The sequence below is a fragment of the Ictalurus furcatus genome, chromosome 23 (assembly GCF_023375685.1).
Source record: "Ictalurus furcatus strain D&B chromosome 23, Billie_1.0, whole genome shotgun sequence".
Classification (NCBI taxonomy): domain Eukaryota; kingdom Metazoa; phylum Chordata; class Actinopteri; order Siluriformes; family Ictaluridae; genus Ictalurus; species Ictalurus furcatus.
The window spans coordinates 12,481,577-12,502,323 of NC_071277.1; the positions used below are offsets into that span (position 1 = coordinate 12,481,577).

Below are 20,747 nucleotides of genomic sequence, written 5' to 3' on the forward strand. Positions count from 1 at the left end.
TCAGAACAGACTCTCAAAGGAAACTTTTCAACACATTGTGGAAGCCATGTTGTGTTACCGGGAAAAAGGGGCCAGTGACTGTATACCTACAGTGGATTTACACACCGCTGTTAAAATGCCAGGTTTCTGTGATGTAAAAAAAAAAAGAAAATTAAGCCAACATAAATCATGTCAGAACCTTTTCTACCTTTACTGTAAAATATTAACCTATTAATTAAAGTGAAAAACAATAAAAATGCTTTTAGGAAAAAAAAGAAAAAGACAAAATGTACAATAACATGATTGCAAAAGTGTGGAGAATGTGGCAGTGTTGAGAATGAACCAATTAAATTCGAACTCATTAAATACTAATTAGTATACACATGCCATCAATTAAAGTGACTGATTAACCCCAAATAAAGTACAGCTGTTCCTAGAGGATTTTCCTGACTTCATCTTGGTAACACATCCAACTAGAAAATCATGGGCCGCAAAGTGCTTAAAAAGGTACGGGATCTCATTGTTGAAAAATTTCAATCAGGAGAGGGTTACAAAAAAATTTCCAAGGCACTGGATATACCATGGAACACTGTAAAGACTATAATTAACAAGTGGAGAAAATATGGCACGACAGTGACACTACTAAGAACAGGACGTCCCTCTAATATTGATGAGAACATCAGGAGAAAACTGGTCAGGGAGGCTGCCAAGAGGCCTACAGAATCATTAAAAGAATTGCAGCAATTTCTGACAAGTACTGGCTGCTCCCTACATGTGACAACAATCTCCTGAATTCTTCATATCTCTGGGCTATGGGGTAGGGTGGCAAGACAGAAGCCTTTTTTAACCAAAAACCATGTGGAATAATGTCTAATGTCTGATGAGACCAAAGTTGAAATTTCTGGCCATAATACCAAAAGATATGTTTGGCACAAAAAGAAAACACTCAGATCACCAAAAGAACACCATACCCATGGGAAAGCATGGTGGTCACAGCATGAGTTGTTTTTCTTCAGCTGGAACTGGGGCTTTAATCAACGGAGGGAATAATGAACAGCTCCAAATACCAGTCAATTTTGGGCATAAAACCTTAAGGCTTCTGCAAAAACACATAAGGTTAAGAGGAATTTCAGATTTTAGCATGACAACACCCCCAAGCAAACCTACAGATAAACACAGGAATAGCTTCAAAGAAAACAAGTTCACGGTTAACCACAAGTTCAAGATCTGTGTGGTGACCTGAAGATTTGTGCATGTTAAAGTACACTATATGGCCAATAGTTTGTGGACACATAACCATCACACCAACATTTGCTTGTTGAAAAACCCATTCCAAATTTAGTGCCCCTTTTGCTCTTATCAAAACCTCTACACTTCTTGAAAGGCTTTCCACTAGAGCATGGTTGTGGGGATTTGTCCATTCACAAGAGCATTAGTGAGGTTGGGCACTGATGTCAAGTGAGGAGGCCTGGTGCGCAGTTGGCTTTCTGATTCTTGTCAAAGGTGTTCAGTGGGGTTGAGGTCAGGGCTCTGTGCAGGCTACTTGAGTTCTTCCTCTCAAACACTGGCAAACCAGGTTGGACCAGCACATTCTTTACTATGGACGAGCACGTGTTCCACCCTACAAACATGTCAATGATCAGTCCAGAAGGATTTTCAGAACTCTAGGAAATCACTCTGCCTCTCTCCCAAGCAAAAAAAAAAAAAAAAAAAAAAAACCGCAGGAGTGCTGGACATGTGAGACTGTGTTCGAGTGTACTGACTAAAGACATGTTTCACTGAGTACTTTTAAAATCCTACTGCACATAAATTCACCCTGACGCACTCAAAATATTCCACACTCAAAAACTACATACCCCCAGTCACGTCAATGCCGTAAACAGTCTAACAGGCTTCAGTGAAGCTCAATGGACATCAGCAAAAAGGAATGATGAAAGGGTGGTATTAGATGCAGGAATTACTTATTCACATTGAGACTAAGAGGAAAATGCTGAAAAGTCAGAAAGAGGAACAACATCCCAATGCTCCAACACAACTCAGACCCAGAATAATTCAAACACCAAGTGAGAGGAAGCGAGGGAAAAAGAGACTGTGTGTGCGTGTGTGTGTGTGTTCTGTTCTAGTCTTCTGCGTAGCTCCCTGTAGCAGGTTAGTTAAAAACATGTGCAGTCCAGAAATACTGAGTGTCAAACTAATGGGGTTAAATCATCTCCCAGCTTAAAGCTTTACATAGTACTTTCACATATGCATCATGAGAAGGAAGGTGAGTGTACATAAGAAAATCATCCTACATTTTAAACATTTTGATATCTCACTCTTACAAGAATAACACTTATAACACAGACTTACTGTCTTATGTCCATAGCTGCTTCTCTCTGTAAAGATCTGCTTGTCTCTTATTAGTAGCAGTATGTGTGTGTGTTGGGTATACAGGCCCACTGATTCTACGTTCCTTACCAGCACGTGGGAAACTGAAGTATCTTCCCATAGAGGGCAGTACTAAAGCAGGGAATTATGGGTAAGAGTGGAGGTGTGCACTCATTATCCAGCAGGGTCAGTCCAACCTGCAACTCAAACACCTAGAGAGAGAGAGAGAGAGAGAGAGAGAGAGAGAGAGAGAGAGAGAGAGATGCAAGGAAAAACACAACAGAAGGAAAGAGAGAATGTTTGTAAATGCAAAGTATTCATGCTGGAACAGGAAAGGGCCTACCTCAAACTGTTGCCACAAAGTTAGAAGCATAGAAGTGTCTAAAATGTATTTGTATGCTGTAGCATTAACATTACCCTTCTCTGGAACTAAGCAGCCTAACCCAAGACCTGAAAATCTGCCACAGACCATTATCCCTCCTCCATCAATTTTACTGTTGTCACTATGCATTCAGGTAGGCAGTATTCTCCTGGCATCCACCAAGATTCATCCATCAGACTGCCAGACAGTGAAGCATAATTATTACTCCAGAGTTCCGTGGCCTTTACACCACTCCAGCCGACACTTGGCATTGTGCATAGTGATCTTAGGCTTGTGTGCAGCTGCTTGGCAATCCAAGAGGTGGCCATATTCTTTATAAATGTCAAGTTTTTGATTATTACTGAGGTTTACAGTCTACCACGTCTGCCATCAATATTGTGAAGATTGGCCAAAAAACCCTAGAACTAGTTTGCAAAAGTAGGTTTTGCATATTAGTGTTATTTCGTTAATGAAAATTATGACGTAAATGTTCATCAAAGACCTTTTTTCCATGACTAAGATGAGACACTGATGAGACGACACAGACATCATTAAACACTAACCATGACTATATCAACATGCAATATCGTGTACGAAAAAGACAAGACTAAAACGTAGTTACCAAAATCTCTCTATTTTTGTCAAAAAAAAAAAGAGGAGATAAAATTATAGACTGCTTTTGAAACAGCCTAAGGGTCCGTTCACACCGGGACGTTTTTCGCAGCGCGTTAAACGGTCCATTTTTCTCGAAGTTTGGCGCTTTGACGCCACGTGTTTTACGCGTGGGTGTGAACATACTCACTGACAGCCATTGGGGCATTAAACAGACCGTTTTCCGCCCTGTGAAAATCGTCCCGGTGTGGACAGGGCATAAAATTGCGAGTTCAGTTTATAGAGGCATTTATATGTTCAGATTTATATTATATTTACACATATTTAAATAAAACAAACAAACAAACAAAAACTCCCCAATTAAAGTCCCCCCCCGGTGTATCCCCGCCATTTCCACCACTGTCTAGATTAGATTGACTGAAATGTTAATCAATAATAATCTTATGGCTAAAAAATGTCTACAGTTTTCAGCGACTAAACTGTCACCAGATTTCATTGACTAAAACTAGACTAAAATACTTATGGTTTTATTTGACTAAGATAAGACTAAAATGCCCAGACTTTAAGTCAACTAAAACTTGACTTTAAAAAACTGCATAAGATTAACTAAACGTGATAAAAAAATTTTTTAAAAAACATCAAGGGCATTTGACACAGGACTAAGGCTAAATTTGAAAATAGCTGACAAAATTAACTATTGCATATTATGCAAATTGGCTGTGTGGACAGAGCTGAAAGGTTCTTTTTCAGAAAAAAAAATCGGGGGGGGGGGGGGGGGTATTGTTCTGGGGTTCAAGACTACAAAATTTCTTATGTAAATGCTCATAAGAACTATTTAGAAATAAATCTGTTCATATCCAGCTTGATAAAAAGAGGCCCAATGATACCAACAGAGGAGTGACTACCTTCAGACAGCAGTGTGTGTAGCAGTGGTGCAGGAGGTTGTCTGAGGGCATGCTGAGGCTGCTGACAGTGTGGATGAGTTCTGTGCCATACATTGGTACAGAATGCTCCAGATTCACCCTCTGTACCTGCATACGAATTGCAGGCAGTGGCCTCACTGGATGGAACTGTGTAGTAGTCAACTGCACAGCCAAACCCTGGTGGAAAAAACATTGAAGCACAAAATATACCAATATAGCCGGTAGTAATGTGTGTTCAAGTGTGTGTGTGTATGTGTGTGAAAGTATAGTACCTTCTGGCCCAATACAGCAGGAAGTAGTATATGTAACAGGTTGAATTCCGCCATGGAGACAGTAATGGAGGCCTTCAGTACTGTGACACACGTCAGCCGTGTTGGGATAAATTCTTCCAAGCCTCTCTCATTCCCTAGTGGAACCTCCTTGTTCTCCTCCACCTCATCTATCCACCAGGAGAAAGAGATACACATAAAGAGAGATGGAATGACTGAGAAAAAGAGAGAGGGCACAACTGGTATTTCTATAAATTAAGACAAAATTATCGAAATATCTTGCTCAGTCGACAGTTGTGTAACAGTCACCTGGCTTCAGTGTGTAGTAGGGCTCATACTCGTGGTCCATGGCACAGGCAACCATCTTCAAGATGCGATGGACAGCACTGCTATGAAGCAGTAGATCCAGGGGGCCAATCACCAATCGTTTTATCGACATTTCCTGAACCGACTGACCAGAGTCCACCTTACCCATCAGAGAAAAATCCTGTTGCCCTATTTATACAAGTATACAAGTAATTGGGATAACATTTAATGTAAGACACAGAACAGAGTAATCGACACCAAAATCTTAAAAACAGAATGCTACTCATGATATTGTAATCTGAAGTGTGCAAAACATTAGTAGTTAGCTTTGGGGATTTTTCTAATGTTAGACCACCAGCTTTACTTAAGGATATTCTATGACTTAAGCTTCAATTTGGCAAATGTGTTATGTTTGTGATATGTAGCCAACACTACATATCTAGTTTTGTTTGGGAATAAGCATTTAGCACTATAAAAGCCTACAAATCATAAATCTCAGTTCATGTGAGACCTAGCTCACTCCAGGTCATGCTTTTTACCAGTTGATTAAAGTTGGGGGGAAGTGATTGGACATGCAACTCTGCTTACATAAAGGAGTCTAAATACTTTCTGAACACATTGTCCTGCTGGAATATTACAACTAGCTAGCAAACCATTTAGCTAATGCCAAACAGTTCAGCTAATATAACAGAGACTTACAGTGGCCTTCAGAATTACTGATACCCTTCATTAAAACACATACACTAAGTGATATTTTGAGCTTAAATATACAGTGACAATGTACAGTTTGCAATTTAGATTTTGTGATGCCTCTCCTGGAAAGAATAGCAGCACTGAGTCTCTTCCTTATCCAGCAAGGTCAGACACTTGTAGAGGGATCTTGATCCACTCCTCCATGCAGAACATTTTACTGCAAGCTGTTGTCATATGCAATTTTTTCAGCATTTAAAGAAAACCTATCCACTGGTTGGCCTTTTTATAGTATGTCAGCTTTAGTTGCATCACTGGCATGAAGAAGCATGCCATTTAAATCTCCCAAAGGCATCCTTTCCCACATTGAACAACATTTTGAGCCTGCCTCATCAGAGCTCTGCATTTCTGTTACTCATGTATAATATACATATTTTTGCTGCTCACAAAAATATTTAAATCTTTGGCATTTAAAGAATATTTTGGCATTGCTTAAATCTTGTTTTTGAAAAAGTTATAAGTTAAACCACATTGAGGAGTAAACCAATAATGCATGAAATGAGTCAATTTTAGCAGTTGTACAGGTACAGAAGGCAGGTATGTGCTTTGAGGAAGGTTAAGATAACGTGTATATTCTTTTAAACATAACTTCCATATTTTAATGAAAGAGACTACATTTTGAAGAATCTAAGCATAGGCCAGTTTGAAAAGCAGAACATGTTTTCCATGTAGATCAGATTTCCAGCTTTCATTTCCTGATATTTATATCTAGATAGAACATGGCACTTTTTGTTTGAGCCCTTCCATTTTTCAAGTGATCAAAAATACTGGAACATGGGACTGACAGGTTTTTCTTGTTACCCAGATGAGCCCTGTTAAACTAATTAGCACACATCACCTTTGGTAGCAGACCACCCTTTTTTTAGGTTAGCAAATGTCCAGGAAAAGATTTAGTCTTAATATTTGGTTGCATAGCGCTTGCTTGCAGTAACTGCATCAAGCTGGCAATGCACGGACATCACCAAACTGTTTTGGAATGTTTTCACAGGCTTGTTCCCAAGCTTCTTTCAGTTATTTGTTTGGGGGGATTTCTCCCTTCATTCCCCTCTTCAGGAGGTGAAATGTATGCTCAGTTGGGTTAAGCGCCGGTGATCAGCTTGGCCAGTCTAAAACCTTTCTCTTTTTCATTTCTTGTGTTCTGGGTCATTGTCTTGCCGCATGATGAAGTTCCTCCCAATTACATTGCATGCATTTATCCATAAATTGGCTCATCTCTGTAATTCTTTGTGAATTCCAATCTTGCTTTACAATTCTTACTGCTCATGAGTGATTTGCCTCTTGTGGTATGGTCTCTATACTTCTGCTCTCGAAGTCTTCTTCGAATGGTGGATTGTGACACCTTCACCCCTGCCCTGTTTGTGTTTTTCTTCACAGCTCTCATAAAGTTTATTAATTGCTGTTGTTTTCCTTGGCTGACCTGTTCAATGTATGCTTGTTAGTACATCAGTGGTTTCTTTCTTTTTCAGGACATTCCAAATTGTTGTATTGTCTATGCCCAATGATTATGAAATGGCTCTGATTAATTGTCCCTCTTTTCTCAGCTTCAGAATTGCTTGCTTTTCTCCCATAGACAGCTTTCTGGTCTTCATGTTGGGTTATCAACAAATGTTACTTTTTAACAATAAATGCAGTTTTAACAGGTGAAACCCAGGGCTCAAACCAAGAGCAGACATTCAGAATTTAAATTGTTTTTTAAAAATTATATAAATCTAATAGGGCTCACCTGGGCAACACAAAACTCCTGTCAGTCACATGTTCCAATATTTTTTGATCACTTGAAAAATGTGTGTTCCAACACAAGGTGCCAGGTTCTAAATTGTTTAACCAATCTAGATGTACATATCAGGAAATGAAAACTGAAATTCTAAGCCATCATCTCATATTCATCTTTTGCTCTATCTATAGCCAGGACTATGCTTCCTGGCAGAGGCTACCAGGTTTTGGGCTGAATTACCCTGACACTTAGCACAATTCATCAGCCACAAAAAGCATCAATGACACACCACCATATTTGACTGTGGGGCACTAGGTGTGTTTCTCTGTATGCAGTCCTCCTTTGTCGCTACATATGGGGATGGTGTTCATCAAAAAGTTCAGGTTTGGTCTCATCTGACCACAAAACTAAATTGCAATTGTAGTTGACACTTGCTGCATTTTGTGAGATGTTCTGAAGAAGGGCTACTTTATTACAATGCTTCAAAATAGCCTGTTGTTATCAAAGCAGCAGTAAATCATTCATTTTGAAACTTGGAAACAACAAAGTAACTGGACTGTACAATTGTAAAAACTGATCTTTGGGCTCTTTCCCCCCTCCTTCACCATCCTCCTAACTGCTTTGTAACAATGTCTACTGTTAAAATAGCTACACAAACAACATTGAACTGAACTGTTTTGGACGTGAGTTTTTCTTATGGCCCTAATTGTGCTTAATAGTTTTTTTTATCTGATTATGTATTTTTAAATCCAATATCTAATGTCTCTTTTGTCACAAATGTCCTTGGTTTTTCTCCATGGTAATGGATGACAAAGGGATTTTACCCCAGGGTAAAGGATATGATCGCATATAAATATTTTTTTCCTGACATCATTCATATGGGTACAGCATATAAATAACAATGAACAATTATTTAAGATTGACTAATTAGTCACAGCATACCATCAGACCAATATAGCATCACTCCTCTGGCCCTTACTCTCATTCAGTCTTTAATTCCCTAATGTCCTCTTTTTTACAGCTGCCCTTTATTCCAAGCTGTCGCTACAGTTCAAATTCCACCTGTTGCTCCATCTTTAATGAAGCAAGTAGTTGAGAGCATGAGACATGAGTTGGGTTTTAGAGTGTGGAGTTAAAGGGTTCAAATTACAACTTGAGAATAAAACTGCAGTGAGTAACAGCACTTCCTCTTCCCACTGATCCAAGCTAGATTAGTGCTAATATCAAACATATGCCCATAACTTGAGACTTGGAGAGGCCAGCTAAGGAAAGTTAGCCAGGATTTAGTGGATTAGGGGCCTTTTTGTCTGCTTCTCGCCTCTTCGCATATGCGTAACTGAGAAATGAAGTCAGCACAGAGCACAGCCGCGTTTTGGGTTTCAGTTTTGTAGAACTGACAAAAGTCACAGAGTCGGGCGTGGGACAAGCCCAGAATCATCCCACACCACGTTCCTACATGGAAAGTGTTTAATTCAAACTACACTGGAAGGGGAAGAGTATGACAAGTGTCTGTACTTTAGAAATTAGTCTAACACTGTCAACATGTTTTACTTCAAATTTAGATAATTCTCTCATGATGTGCAGAAAAAATAATATTTAAGCAAGTGAAAATATCTTGAATTTGAACAAACTTATCTATTATTTCTTATTATTAGATTATTAAAAATCAGATATATTATGATAATTGTAGCTTTTTCTATAAATAAATGCATAAAATTAGCTAAATTATTTGACAGAAAAGACTATGTCAAGCATGAAATTAGTAGAAATCTTATATTTGGTTTATTGTAAACTTAAAATAGGATACACTAGATAAATATGACTATAAATCAAGATATTTTCACTATAGAGAGAGAAGTTGAAAGATGCATCAACATTAGGTGAGTGTGTCGGGTAGTACCTTTTCCACTCTTGTTCTCCACTGTGTAGAGGTAATCTAGATAGAAGGCACCGAAGCGCTGTAGCCCTGCTGCTTCAGTGTAGGTCTCCTACCATAAGATCACAGTTTATTACAGATTACACAGAAACATAAAAACACATAACAGAAAGCCACACTAAGCAGTGTAGGAACAGACATGGAATAAAAAAAAATGCTCCGAGTAGACAACACAGTTGTAGCAAAGCAATTAGTGGTGAAGCACCTTCAGTCTCTCAAGATCAATTAAAATGAGCTCATTAACTAACAAGATACTGGGTGTCAAAAGCAAAAAAATATTTAATTTAACATTTTTCAAGATGTAGTCAAACATGAAGAGATGTCCAGAAGCGGTAACATCAATGTTAATTGCAGATGACGTTATTCTCTTGGCACCAACTGAATTAGACCTCCAATGCACACTTGAACATTTCACTGTTGAGTGTAAAACAGCTCGGATGAAAATCAGCACCTCCACATCCAAGGGAGGGATCATCATTGAGAGAGAGTTGCATCAATTACTCATAAAAAAAATAATAAAACAAAACAAAGCTCAAATAAAAAAAAGTGTCTGATACCATGTGGCACTATGTGATGTAATCCTACTGTATGTTGTCTTGCTAATAAGCAGAAAACAAGACAGAACAGCAATCTGGATGTATTTCAAAATTAAACAGTAAAAACAAAGCACACTGCAAACTGTGAAAATACCAACAGGAAGAACTACAGCATCTACATACAACACAAGTAACCTAATAAAACATCTTCAACTTAAAACTCAGCACAAGTTCATTGCTAGCAGAAAATCGCTAGCTAAGTGAGACAAAAGCATCTACATACAACACAAGGTAAACGAAAACAACTATTACCCAGTATATTATTCTTGAAGATCAACCACTACCAGTCATTGACAACAATAGTGTTACATACACCAATCAGCCATAACATAAACACTGATAGGGGAAATGAATATACATTGCCTCATATAGGGCAGTGTAGCCTCTTTTCCCAAGTGAAACACAACCCGCTCTCCACTGCAACCCTGCTTGACCCCTATTTTGAGCTGCCATTTGTCTGTGTTAGTTAAGATGTAGACACCAGAGAAGGTTAAATCCAGGAAAGAAGAAAAGTTCAAAGTTAAAAAAGTTTACCCTCTTTCTTACTATTATTATGTACATAAAATACGTTATGTTCAGCAATTAATAATAAAGTAATAATAATAATAATAAAGTTTGCATCTGAACTTTTCTAGTGTGTACATCTTAATTAAGAGAGATCAGCAGCAGCTTTTCCCCCCAACACAAGTGCCTGGTGGTTACTGTAAAACCTCATATATACATACACTCCGGTTTCTACCAAGACAGGATTTATTTCATAATAATGAAGTAAAAAAAAAATTCTTCATTTACCTTGACAGAAAGCAAGGGTTGTGCATCAGTGCATCTTTTAAGCATGAAAATTGAGATAAGATAAGATGAGATGAGCTATTCTTATGTGAGGTAAGTTAAGGTGGTGGGGCTACCAGGGAGTCAGTTAATATTAGAGAGTTCAAAACACCAACTATCAATCATTCCAGATTCATATGTCAATTGGCTCATGTGTCATTGTTATTTGCTTATTTCTGACTGATAATTCATAGCAATGTACTCTGATGGTGAGTTACTCAGCAAAATGCAGAAAAAGGTTGGCAGGTCTTTAATTTAGAAAGATGTCATAATTGTGCACCCTGTAGTTGCATAGCAAAGTATTTGTGTGTTACAATACTCATTTTACACCAACATGAAACAAAAAACAAAACAAAACAAAACAAAACACCAAAAATATACTGGCTATTCACTATCCCATTGACTCAAGTCATGTTTTTTGGTGACCTTTTAGGTGACCGGTTTTGTAATTAGACAAAACAGGTTTCAGAAGAAAGACTTGAGAGCAAACAAAATTTAATAACGTGAGTTCGTGTTCTACTTCTTTTGCTTTTGGGGTGTTTTAACACACAATTCATGTTACCACACATTTCTTTTGGCAAGTCAATTAGGGCATCTACTTCACATCAGCTTACATTTTAAAACAACTGATTTGAAAAGATTTATTTCAGCTTTAATTTACTATATCAGAATTCCAGTGGGTAAAACATTTACATACACCTGTCACTTTTAAATCTATATGAAAGACACATCGGCCATAACATTAAAAACACTGACGAAGTGTAGAACATTGATTATCTCGTTACAATGGCACCTGGGATATATTAGGCAGCAAGTAAACAGTCAGTGCTCAAAGATGATGCAGGAAGCAGGAAAAATGGGCACATGTGAGGATCTGAGGAACAAGGCCAAATTGTGATGGCTAGATGACTGGGTCAGAGCATCTCCAAAACGGCAGGTCTTGCGGGGTGTTCCCATTATGCAGTGGTTAGTACCTACTAAAATTGCTCCAAAGAAGGACAACTGCCAAACTGATGACAGGGTCATGGGCATCCAATGCTCACTGATGTGCGTGGGGAGTGAAGGCTAGACTGTCTGATCCGATCCCACGGAAGAGCTAGTAGTTTGTAGCTCAAAATGCTGAAAAAGTTCATGCTGGCTATGATAGAAAGGTGTCAGAACACAGCTTGCTGCATATGGGGCTGTCCACCGCCAAAAATGCCTACAATGGGCATGTGAGCATAAGAACTGGACCATGGAGCAGCAGAAGAATCCAGGTCTGATGAATCACATTTTCTTTTATATCATGCAGAGGGTGTGTGCGTTGCTTACCTGGGGAAGACTTGGCACCAGGGCGCACCAGGGCGCACTATGAAAAGAAGACAAGCAGGCAGAGGCAGTGCGATGCTCTGGGCAATGTTCTACTGGGAAACCTTGAGTCCTGGCATTTATGTGGATGTTATTTTGACACATAACACCTACCTAAACATTGTTACAGACCAAGTACATCCCTTCATGGCAACAGTATTCCCTAATGGCAATGGCCTCTTTCAGCACGATAATGCGCCATGCCACAATGCAAAAAATGTTCAGGAATGGTTTGAGGAACATGACAAAGAGTTACCTATTATTTTGAAATGACCTCTTATAGAAATAAAGTAGAAGCCTTAATTGACTTAATACAGGAAATGTATGGTAACATGGTAAAAAATCGAGTTTGAGTGTCTTCAGCCTATGTGTGTGTAAACTTTTGGCCTCAACTGTAATTAGTCAGCACTTAATACTGAAAAACTAGCCAGTCATGTATATCAGGACACCTCGGTATGTGGTTGGCTGAACTTGCCACACATTGTAATACTGTGCATGTTTAGAGAGATGGCACAAAAAAGCAATGTTAAGAGAAGTGATTTGTTTCTGCTGTGCAAGCAAGAAGTCAGAAAGTGATATCAGAATTTTGTGCATCAGTAAGATATTAGCAGGCATTCCAGTAAGCGTTTTAATATCGCTATAAAAATAAAGTGTGACAAAAAAGTTTGCCTGGCGAAATCTTGAATGAATATCATAAACATAAACTTGTGGCACAGCCTGTGAATAAGGTATTGTCAAAGCTATAGATTTAGCTGCCTAATTTAACAGGTTAATTTATGGGGAAAGATGAATAGATGGAGGAAGGAATAAGGTGGTGTTTGGCAATAAGGCAGAGCAGCACTCACACAGACCACTGTTTCCAAGAATTGTTCTGCCATTGCCAGCAATGTACTTCTAGAAATGTTAACCAGATTCAGATTTTTTTTTTAAATCAGCATGAAAATAAGAATTGAAAATGCACTAATACCTTGTGCAGGTTAGCATCAAGTATGAATTCAGCACGAACGTCATTGTTTTCTGGGCTGCGGCTGTCAAATAGTGAATTGGTCAAGTAGGTAATTCCTTTAGAGCTTAAATCTTCTCCACAGTAGAAAAACACAGCATCCTGCAGTGGAGCACATCCACAGGACAACCATTCACATGTGCACACATACATAATAAATAAAACTGTCAAAAATAATATAATTTGCACATTCTACTTATAAATCCCCATTGTATAGTACTGTACAAAAGTCTTAAGCACCCTATTTTTAGTATAAATTTTGTTATCGATATTTATTTTGTATTATGTGAATATTATGATATTTGAATATGATATTTGAATTCATTTTAGATTTCCAAATATTACTTTGCAAAGAAATTATGTTACAGAAAAAAAGCAACATATTACGTAAGGGACCAATTTTCGGACAAAAAGCATACTGAAGGCTCCTGGGTTTTGCAAAACAAAACAAAAAAAAACAGTTGTGGGAGTCAAAGCCTCCAGCTGAACTGTGGCAGATTCTCCAGTAATACTTGCAAGCTAATTTCCTTATAAATCTGCATAAATTGTACCTGGGGCTTCTACTTACCAAAAAAAAAGCAAAGGGTCGTCAAATAAGATATTGACTTCATTTAGATTATTATTAGATTTCATTTAATTATTTTTGAAGTCATCTTTACAGCATTTCTTTACATGTGCGTAAGCCTTTTGCAGAATACTGCATATGTAATCCTTCAAAAAAATGTGATATGTGCATGTAAATTTAGGTTTATATTCGGTGTGGGTGTACATGAGCATAAAACAAAAGTGTGCATATGGAAAGTTATGAGTGTGTGTATATAAATTAATAATTTAGACTGTGCACACACACAAACATTACCTCTTCTTTTCTGTCCGTCTTCTTCTCAAAGTCCCACACTCCCATGAAACCTTTCAGACACAAAGCCCTGCAGCCTACCACCCCAATCTGACAGTCAAAAAACAGCTCTCCCATCATCAATGCCTAAAAGAGAGTAAGAGTAACAGATTTGTAAAAGTCCTGACCTGGCTGCTGCCTAAATAGTCAGCTAAAGAGCCCCATCTTCACTTTTTGAACCCATCTTTGCTCCCACCCTTAAAGTGGCTTTACTTTGACAGTTTTTATAGTCCCACCTCTCCACTATATAACAGCTACCAACGAAGAAGGGTGAAGGCTAACATGTGCTTCCTCCGACACACGTTAAACCTGTCAACTATCATTTCATACTGCTGCTCATGTTGCGTCACAGGGCAGTGCAACAAACTCAGAGGAAAGCATTATCTACCCTCTTCCACATACATGAGCTCACAGTCACCCCGATTGGCTTGTGTCACTGTGACTGACGGGGACAGAGAGTGGAAAAAACACTGTTCCTATTGTAGGAGACCTATCTAGATTACATCTACACAATGGAGAACAAGAAGATTCCAACAGAAAAAGTACTGCCCCATACACTCACTGGGTCTGTGCCAATTTCCTCTCTCTTTCTTTGTCTCTTTTTTTTACCCTGTTGCCCCTGTCCTCCTTGGAGTACATGTTTTCTTGTTATTTGCATAATTTGCATAATTTCAATATTAGTGCACGTTAATCCAGTAATCTAAGGCATTTTAAATAAATTATTTATGACCATGACTTTGTATTTTACCTCCACAGTGATACCTTCCTGTTCCACACATAGTACCTCCTGTGACTTCACTTTCTGAGGGCTATAGTAGCTGCTCTCAGAACTGCTCTCTGTAAGCTATAGAAACAAAGGGGGTAAAATCAGTAACACAAGAGAACATTTAAGCAAATAATCAGCTAACAGAGTCTGGGATTTGGAGCATCATTGCCAGGCAAACAAGGAGACATAATAACGTCAAATAATCTTGATCTATCCCTAACACGAAGAGCTCTGGATTTAAACAAAATCCACTCTGGACAAAGCAGGAACGCTAGATTACTATAATTACTGTAATAACTACAACCCCAATTCCAAAAAAGTTGGGACGCTGTGTAAAATGTCAATAAAAGCAGAATGAAATGATTTGCAAATCTCATAAACCCATATGTTATTCACAATAGAACATATCAAAACATGTCAAATGTTTAAACTGAGGAAATGTACCATTTAAAAATAAAAGGTCATTTTGAATTTGATGGCCGCAATACATCTCAAAAAATTTTGGACGGGGGCAACAAAAGGCCGGAAAAGTAAATGTTACTAAAAAGAAATAGCTGGAGGTTAATTGGCAACAGGTCAGTAACATGATTGAGTATAAAAAGAGTATCTTAGAGAGGCAGAGTCTTTCAGAAGTAAAGATGGGCAGAGGTTCACCAATCTGAAAAAACAATCTGCGTCTAAAATTTGTGGAACAATTTCAGAATAATGTTTCTCAACATAAAATTGTGAAGACTATGAATCTCTCATCATCTACAGTACATAAGATCAGACCTGTGATCTTCGGGCCCTCAGCATGTGGCATTGCATTAAAAACAGGTATGATTCTGTAATGTAAACCACTGCATGGGCTCAGAAACACCTCCAAAACTCACTATCTGTGAACACAGTTCATCGTGACATACACAGATGCTGGTTAAAGCTCTATCATGCAAAGAGAAGCCATATGTGAACATGATCCAGAAATGCTGCCATTTTCTCTGTGCCAATGCTGATTTAAAATGGACAGAGGCAAAGTGGAAAACTGTTTTAAATTCAAAATTACCTTATTTATTTTCCTTAAAATGGTACATTTCCTCAGTTTAAACATTTGATGTGATTTCTATGTTCTATTGTGAATAACATATGGGTTTGAGATTTGCAAATCATTGTATTCTGTTTTTATTTACACTTTACACAGCGTGCCAACTTTTTTGGAATTGGGGTTGTATTACATATGTTCAGAACTTCAGTGATGATGCCAATATATTAAAAGACCCAACCAAATATGTTTAAAAAGCCCACTAAACACAGGAAGTATAATACTGCATATTGTAAGGATTTATATTTTTCTTGACTTCAGTCTAGTTAATTACCTTTCCAATTTAATTCAAAGTGGTCATGGACAAAACCAGAAAGGGCTTGCTTTTTCCCCACATTTTTATAATATATATTTTTCATTAATTCATTTTTTTTTTTTTATTAAACATGAGCCCTACCACAATGCTTCCAGAACCACTAGAAACATTTGGAAACACCAATGTCAGTCAGCAGTGTGTGTGAACTGTGGCTCTGACAGTTATTCAATCTCTGCAAGATCACTTTGTACCTGCCTAACGAATTTAATTGGTTCCCCCAAAATATGAACAAACTAGTAGTCATTAAACCACCAGCCAGTTACTAAAAATGCTGTAAATTAGTTCATGTCAATGAGCATGGATTTTGTTTGTCCCAGGACTTTCATATAGGACTGCTTGCCTGCACCCATATGAAAGTAGAAACCTCTCACTCCTGTGAGAGTAGAAAAAAAAAAAAACTGTGTGCACGCTATACGCATCTGTATTTTTTTTTTTTTAATTTTTTATATAATATTTGAATTTGTGTCATGAATAATGTATTCATATTAGGTTACATCCCTACTGTGTGCTTTCAGCTGATCCAAAAAAGAGTTGATTCCAGGCATTGAAAACTAAGAGTTAATCCCAAAACTTTGCAGTTGATTCCACGCATCGAAAATTATTCACCTTGCACTCACACAGAGTAAGATTCATCCAAGTAAAATTCAGTTAGTGTTTGAGTGTTTCAGTTAGTGAGCCAGGCAGTGGATATTTATGCTGCCTATTTTGAATTTGTCTGGTTGGAATTAAACAAATCAAGGCTTAAAATGCAGGTAAGATATATAGTTGCAAAAAAAAAACCAGTAAGAATGTACAGAAAAGCATCTCCTTGTGTTACTTGTGCCTAACTTAGCTCAAACACTTGATAATGTTCTCATGCTCTGACAGATTATCTATTTATCTAATTATAGTTACATTATTGATTATCTAATAATATTTTTGGTATTAAATACATTTTAATAATCATACAACTAATAAATTAATTGAAAAAAAAATAAATGGAATAATTGATTATCAAATTTATCATTCTTATAAGGAAGAAATATGCTCTTATTTTAGAGCTGAGTATGGCAGTTTTAAGGTCAGGCTACTGAAGCAGACCACAAATGATAAACCAAAAAATAATTAATAATTAAGAATTGATTGAACTCGACTCTAACAGTGTTGATGGGGATGCATCCCCCTCCAGAACTACCTTAAAGCATACTTCTGAGGCAATTGAAGTAACACAGTTTCAGACATTTGACCTTGCTGTGGCCTTGACCATGTTTGGATCTGCTGGTTACAATGATAATTTCATATAAATCCCACAAATATTCAACCACACGTTCTTTAGATATCGCACTAACAAGAACCTCGGACCGATGAACAGACACACTAATGGATGGATAGATGGATAGACTGATGGCAAAAATCATACAACCCCAATTCCAAAACAGTTGGGACACAGTGTTAAATGTAAATAAAAACAGAATGCAATGATTTGCAAATCTCATAAACCCATGTCATTCACAATAGAACATAGAAAATATATAAAATGTTTAAACTGAGGAAATGTACCATTTTAAGGAAAATAAATAAGGTAATTTTGAATTTGATGGCTGCAACACGTCTCACAAAAGTTGGGAAAGGGCAACAAAAGGCTGGAAAAGTAAGTGTAACTAATAAGAAACAGCTGGAGGAACATTTTGCAACTAATTAGGTTAACTGGCAACAGGTCAGTAACAATTTGGTATAAAAAGAGTTTCTTCGAGAGGCAAAGTCTTTCAAAAGTAAAAAATGGGATGGAATTTACTAATTTATCCATTAAAGAACCTTTCTTGGAATTATTTGGAGCAGTTTCTTGGTCTTGGTTGTGTCCAGTATAAAAGCTAAATGTACACCTACAGTCCAGCACTGTACAACACATTGAAAAAATTTATTTGTTGAAGAAATGTAAGGTGGATTCTGAATGCAGTGTGTTCCAGGAGCAAAACAGCTCATTTCTTCTGGGAAATAAACCCAAAAACACATTTGTTTAACTTTATGGTTAAAAAAGTATGACCAGTACATTGGCCAACTATAAACAGAAAAGATGAATAAGTTCATTCAAACAGCCTGTTTTCACTCATGGTGGTGAGACAAATGATGCTGTTCTGAAGGCTACATAAGGCTAGTGAAGGCTACATAGCTGTTATAGCCATATACACCAATTATTAATATTTTAAATAGACTTATCAAATATAAAACATAAAAGGCACATTAAAAGGCAATTTAACAGCCCCTTTATTGTGATATTTTTACCGATGAGCCCCCTACCCCAGATGTTTGCCAGTCCTGACAAAAAGCCTGCTAGTTTCTCACCTTGAATGTAACTGAGGCTTTGGTGCAGTAGAACCCTACAGAGACGATGGGTTCCCTGAGAGAGGACTGTAGTGGGCTAGGATTCCCAGTGTCCTCCATCTCAGGATAACGCTGCTCCTCTTCCTCAGTGTTGATGATGGCAGGCACGAAGGACCAGGCCCAGGATACCCAGCCTTGATCATCGTTGTCATTTTGGATGCATTGATCTTGTGTTGAATATTGATCTGAAGCATTTGCATCCATTCCCTCACGCACCACCTCTGCTGAAGTAGAAAGACAGAACAGAGCTAAAACTATACTCATGGAGGAGTGGTGAGTTTGTAACACTCGTGGGATCATCACGGGGGAAAGTACACAAACCAAGGGATTCTTAACCTCTCTAAACTGCGTACATCTAAGCACTTTAGACAACAGACACAACAGAGAAAACAAACGATCATGAAACACCCTGCATGTATTATACATATGATAAAGATTGGTATGTTTTGGTCAAATTGGTATATTTAATCTTGCTAAAGACATCCCTTTAGATAAGAAACATTAGGTTAGGACTGAGAAAACGCAGTATATGATATTTCAAATAAACCTCTCGCTTTAGTGATCCAGCAGTCAGTTTATGATCTTTTCCTTTCTTTTTCCTTTTCTTATGCATAACAGTCCTGGAGCCTGAGTGGCTTCGACTGTGGGGTGTGAAATGAACTCATCAGTTTGTAATGATATCTATGCATTTCAGAGTGTGTAAAGTCATATGTGATGGGTTTGTGTGTACATTGCAGGAGTGCTGTTTTGAAGCATCCGACATAAAGTGTGCACAATATGAGCTTTGTGTGCATGTTTTATTGTATTGCATTGCCATATGAAGTATGAAAAGTATAAGCTCAGTGTGTGTGGATCTGCATATGTAAAAAACAGGAGCATATAAGCATATTCGCAGTGAGAAGGTAATGCAGTGTGTACTCTCTGATCAGCCACTAATCACTCATTCAGGCCAGCAAGTCTCCCTCCACATCTAGAACAAACAGGAACATGGCTTAAACGTACCTTAAAATAATTTACGTTTGTGTGATGTGAATTGTGTAATCTTCCTAAGCGCAGTGTATGAACAGTAAAGTTGAAGGATAGTCTTGTAAATCCACTAACCTGGAATGTTAATTACTACATTAGTGGTAGAGGCACTCTCTTCTCTCTCTCCATCTCTCTGAGCTCTAATCTCCCCGTAATATAGAGCAACTGCAAGCTCCAGCAGCCGCACAAACATGGGAAGCTGTTGGTCCGTCAGAGACAGCTTCAGGCTCTCAACTATTGTGTGGATCTGAAAAACACACACATGCACAAATAAAAATGTATACATCTTCACACAACTACATGCCTACACACACACACAGCATACACTACAACACTCAAACGTAGCTCCACTTGTAATAAAGGGAGGGAGAGATGAGGAAATGGGGAACCAAGGATTGCTACTTCTTAAAGCTTTCAAAAAAAAAAACGGCATCCCAAAACTGGCAACACTGGCAATATCCAAGCTTTACTACGTTGCTGACACCAAACTGTGTTAGTTAATCAAAGTCTAATGCCAATAGTCTTGCTAGGGACACAGACAGAAGATGGAGAATAGATGATTAGGAAATAAAAGGGAGATGCATCTTACTTTGATGATGGCTGGGATTTTGTAATTGATGTTGTGGTAGGTGAAGTGGAGCCGGGTTCTGAAGGAGCACTTGTAGAGCAGTGGGTCCTGATAAAACTCAATTTTCCCACTGGCATTCCGCTTATCCAAACATACTGTGCAGTCTGCAAAATTTATCACCTTCTTCAAAACAAACTTAGGAGCTGCAGAAAGAAGAAGAGAGGGGTATGGGATCAACAAGTCTAAAGAAAGAACAACAGAGAAAGAACAGCAGTAAATCTGTGAACGTGTGTGTGTTTATACACGTTTTATATATTTTATATATATATATATATATATATATATATATATATATATATATATATATATATATATATATATATACATACACACACACACAGTGGCAAGGAAAAGTATGTGAACCTTCTGGAATTTCATGATTTTCTGAATAAATTTGTCATAAAATGTGATCTGATCTTCATCTAAGTCAAGGGTATTGACAAATATAATGTGTCTAAAATAAGAACACAAAAAAAAATTCTGATCCCTCATGTCTTTATTGAACACACTCATTCAACATTCAAAATGTCAGTGGAAAAAGTAAGTGAACCCTTACAATTAATAACGGGTTGACCCCACCTTGGCAGCAATAGTCTCAACCAGGCGCTTCCTGTAGCTGTGGATCAGACCTGCACATCGTTCAGGAGGAATTTTAGCCCATTATTCCTGGCAGAACTGCTTTAGCT

General features: G+C 37.8%; 1 protein-coding gene across 9 annotated transcripts in view; it reads right to left on the reverse strand.

Moving 5' to 3' along the window:
• LOC128599569 (intermembrane lipid transfer protein VPS13B) overlaps positions 1–20,747 on the reverse strand; it is a 252,991-nt gene that overhangs the window by 183,997 nt on the left and 48,247 nt on the right. For 7 of the 9 annotated variants that reach the window (XM_053611298.1, XM_053611299.1, XM_053611301.1 and 4 more), the window contains 11 exons: positions 20,023–20,204; positions 19,509–19,680; positions 18,369–18,631; positions 14,635–14,730; positions 13,851–13,973; positions 12,956–13,093; positions 9,182–9,269; positions 4,821–5,006; positions 4,515–4,681; positions 4,225–4,419; positions 2,437–2,558 (listed from right to left, as the gene is read on the reverse strand). In XM_053611298.1, the coding sequence (XP_053467273.1) occupies positions 2,437–2,558; positions 4,225–4,419; positions 4,515–4,681; positions 4,821–5,006; positions 9,182–9,269; positions 12,956–13,093; positions 13,851–13,973; positions 14,635–14,730; positions 18,369–18,631; positions 19,509–19,680; positions 20,023–20,204 (1,732 nt within the window). Of the gene's footprint in view, positions 1–1,058; positions 1,079–2,436; positions 2,559–4,224; positions 4,420–4,514; positions 4,682–4,820; positions 5,007–9,181; positions 9,270–12,955; positions 13,094–13,850; positions 13,974–14,634; positions 14,731–18,368; positions 18,632–19,508; positions 19,681–20,022; positions 20,205–20,747 lie in introns of those variants that run through there. The other 2 variants (XM_053611305.1, XM_053611300.1) reach the window with 2 other exon arrangements.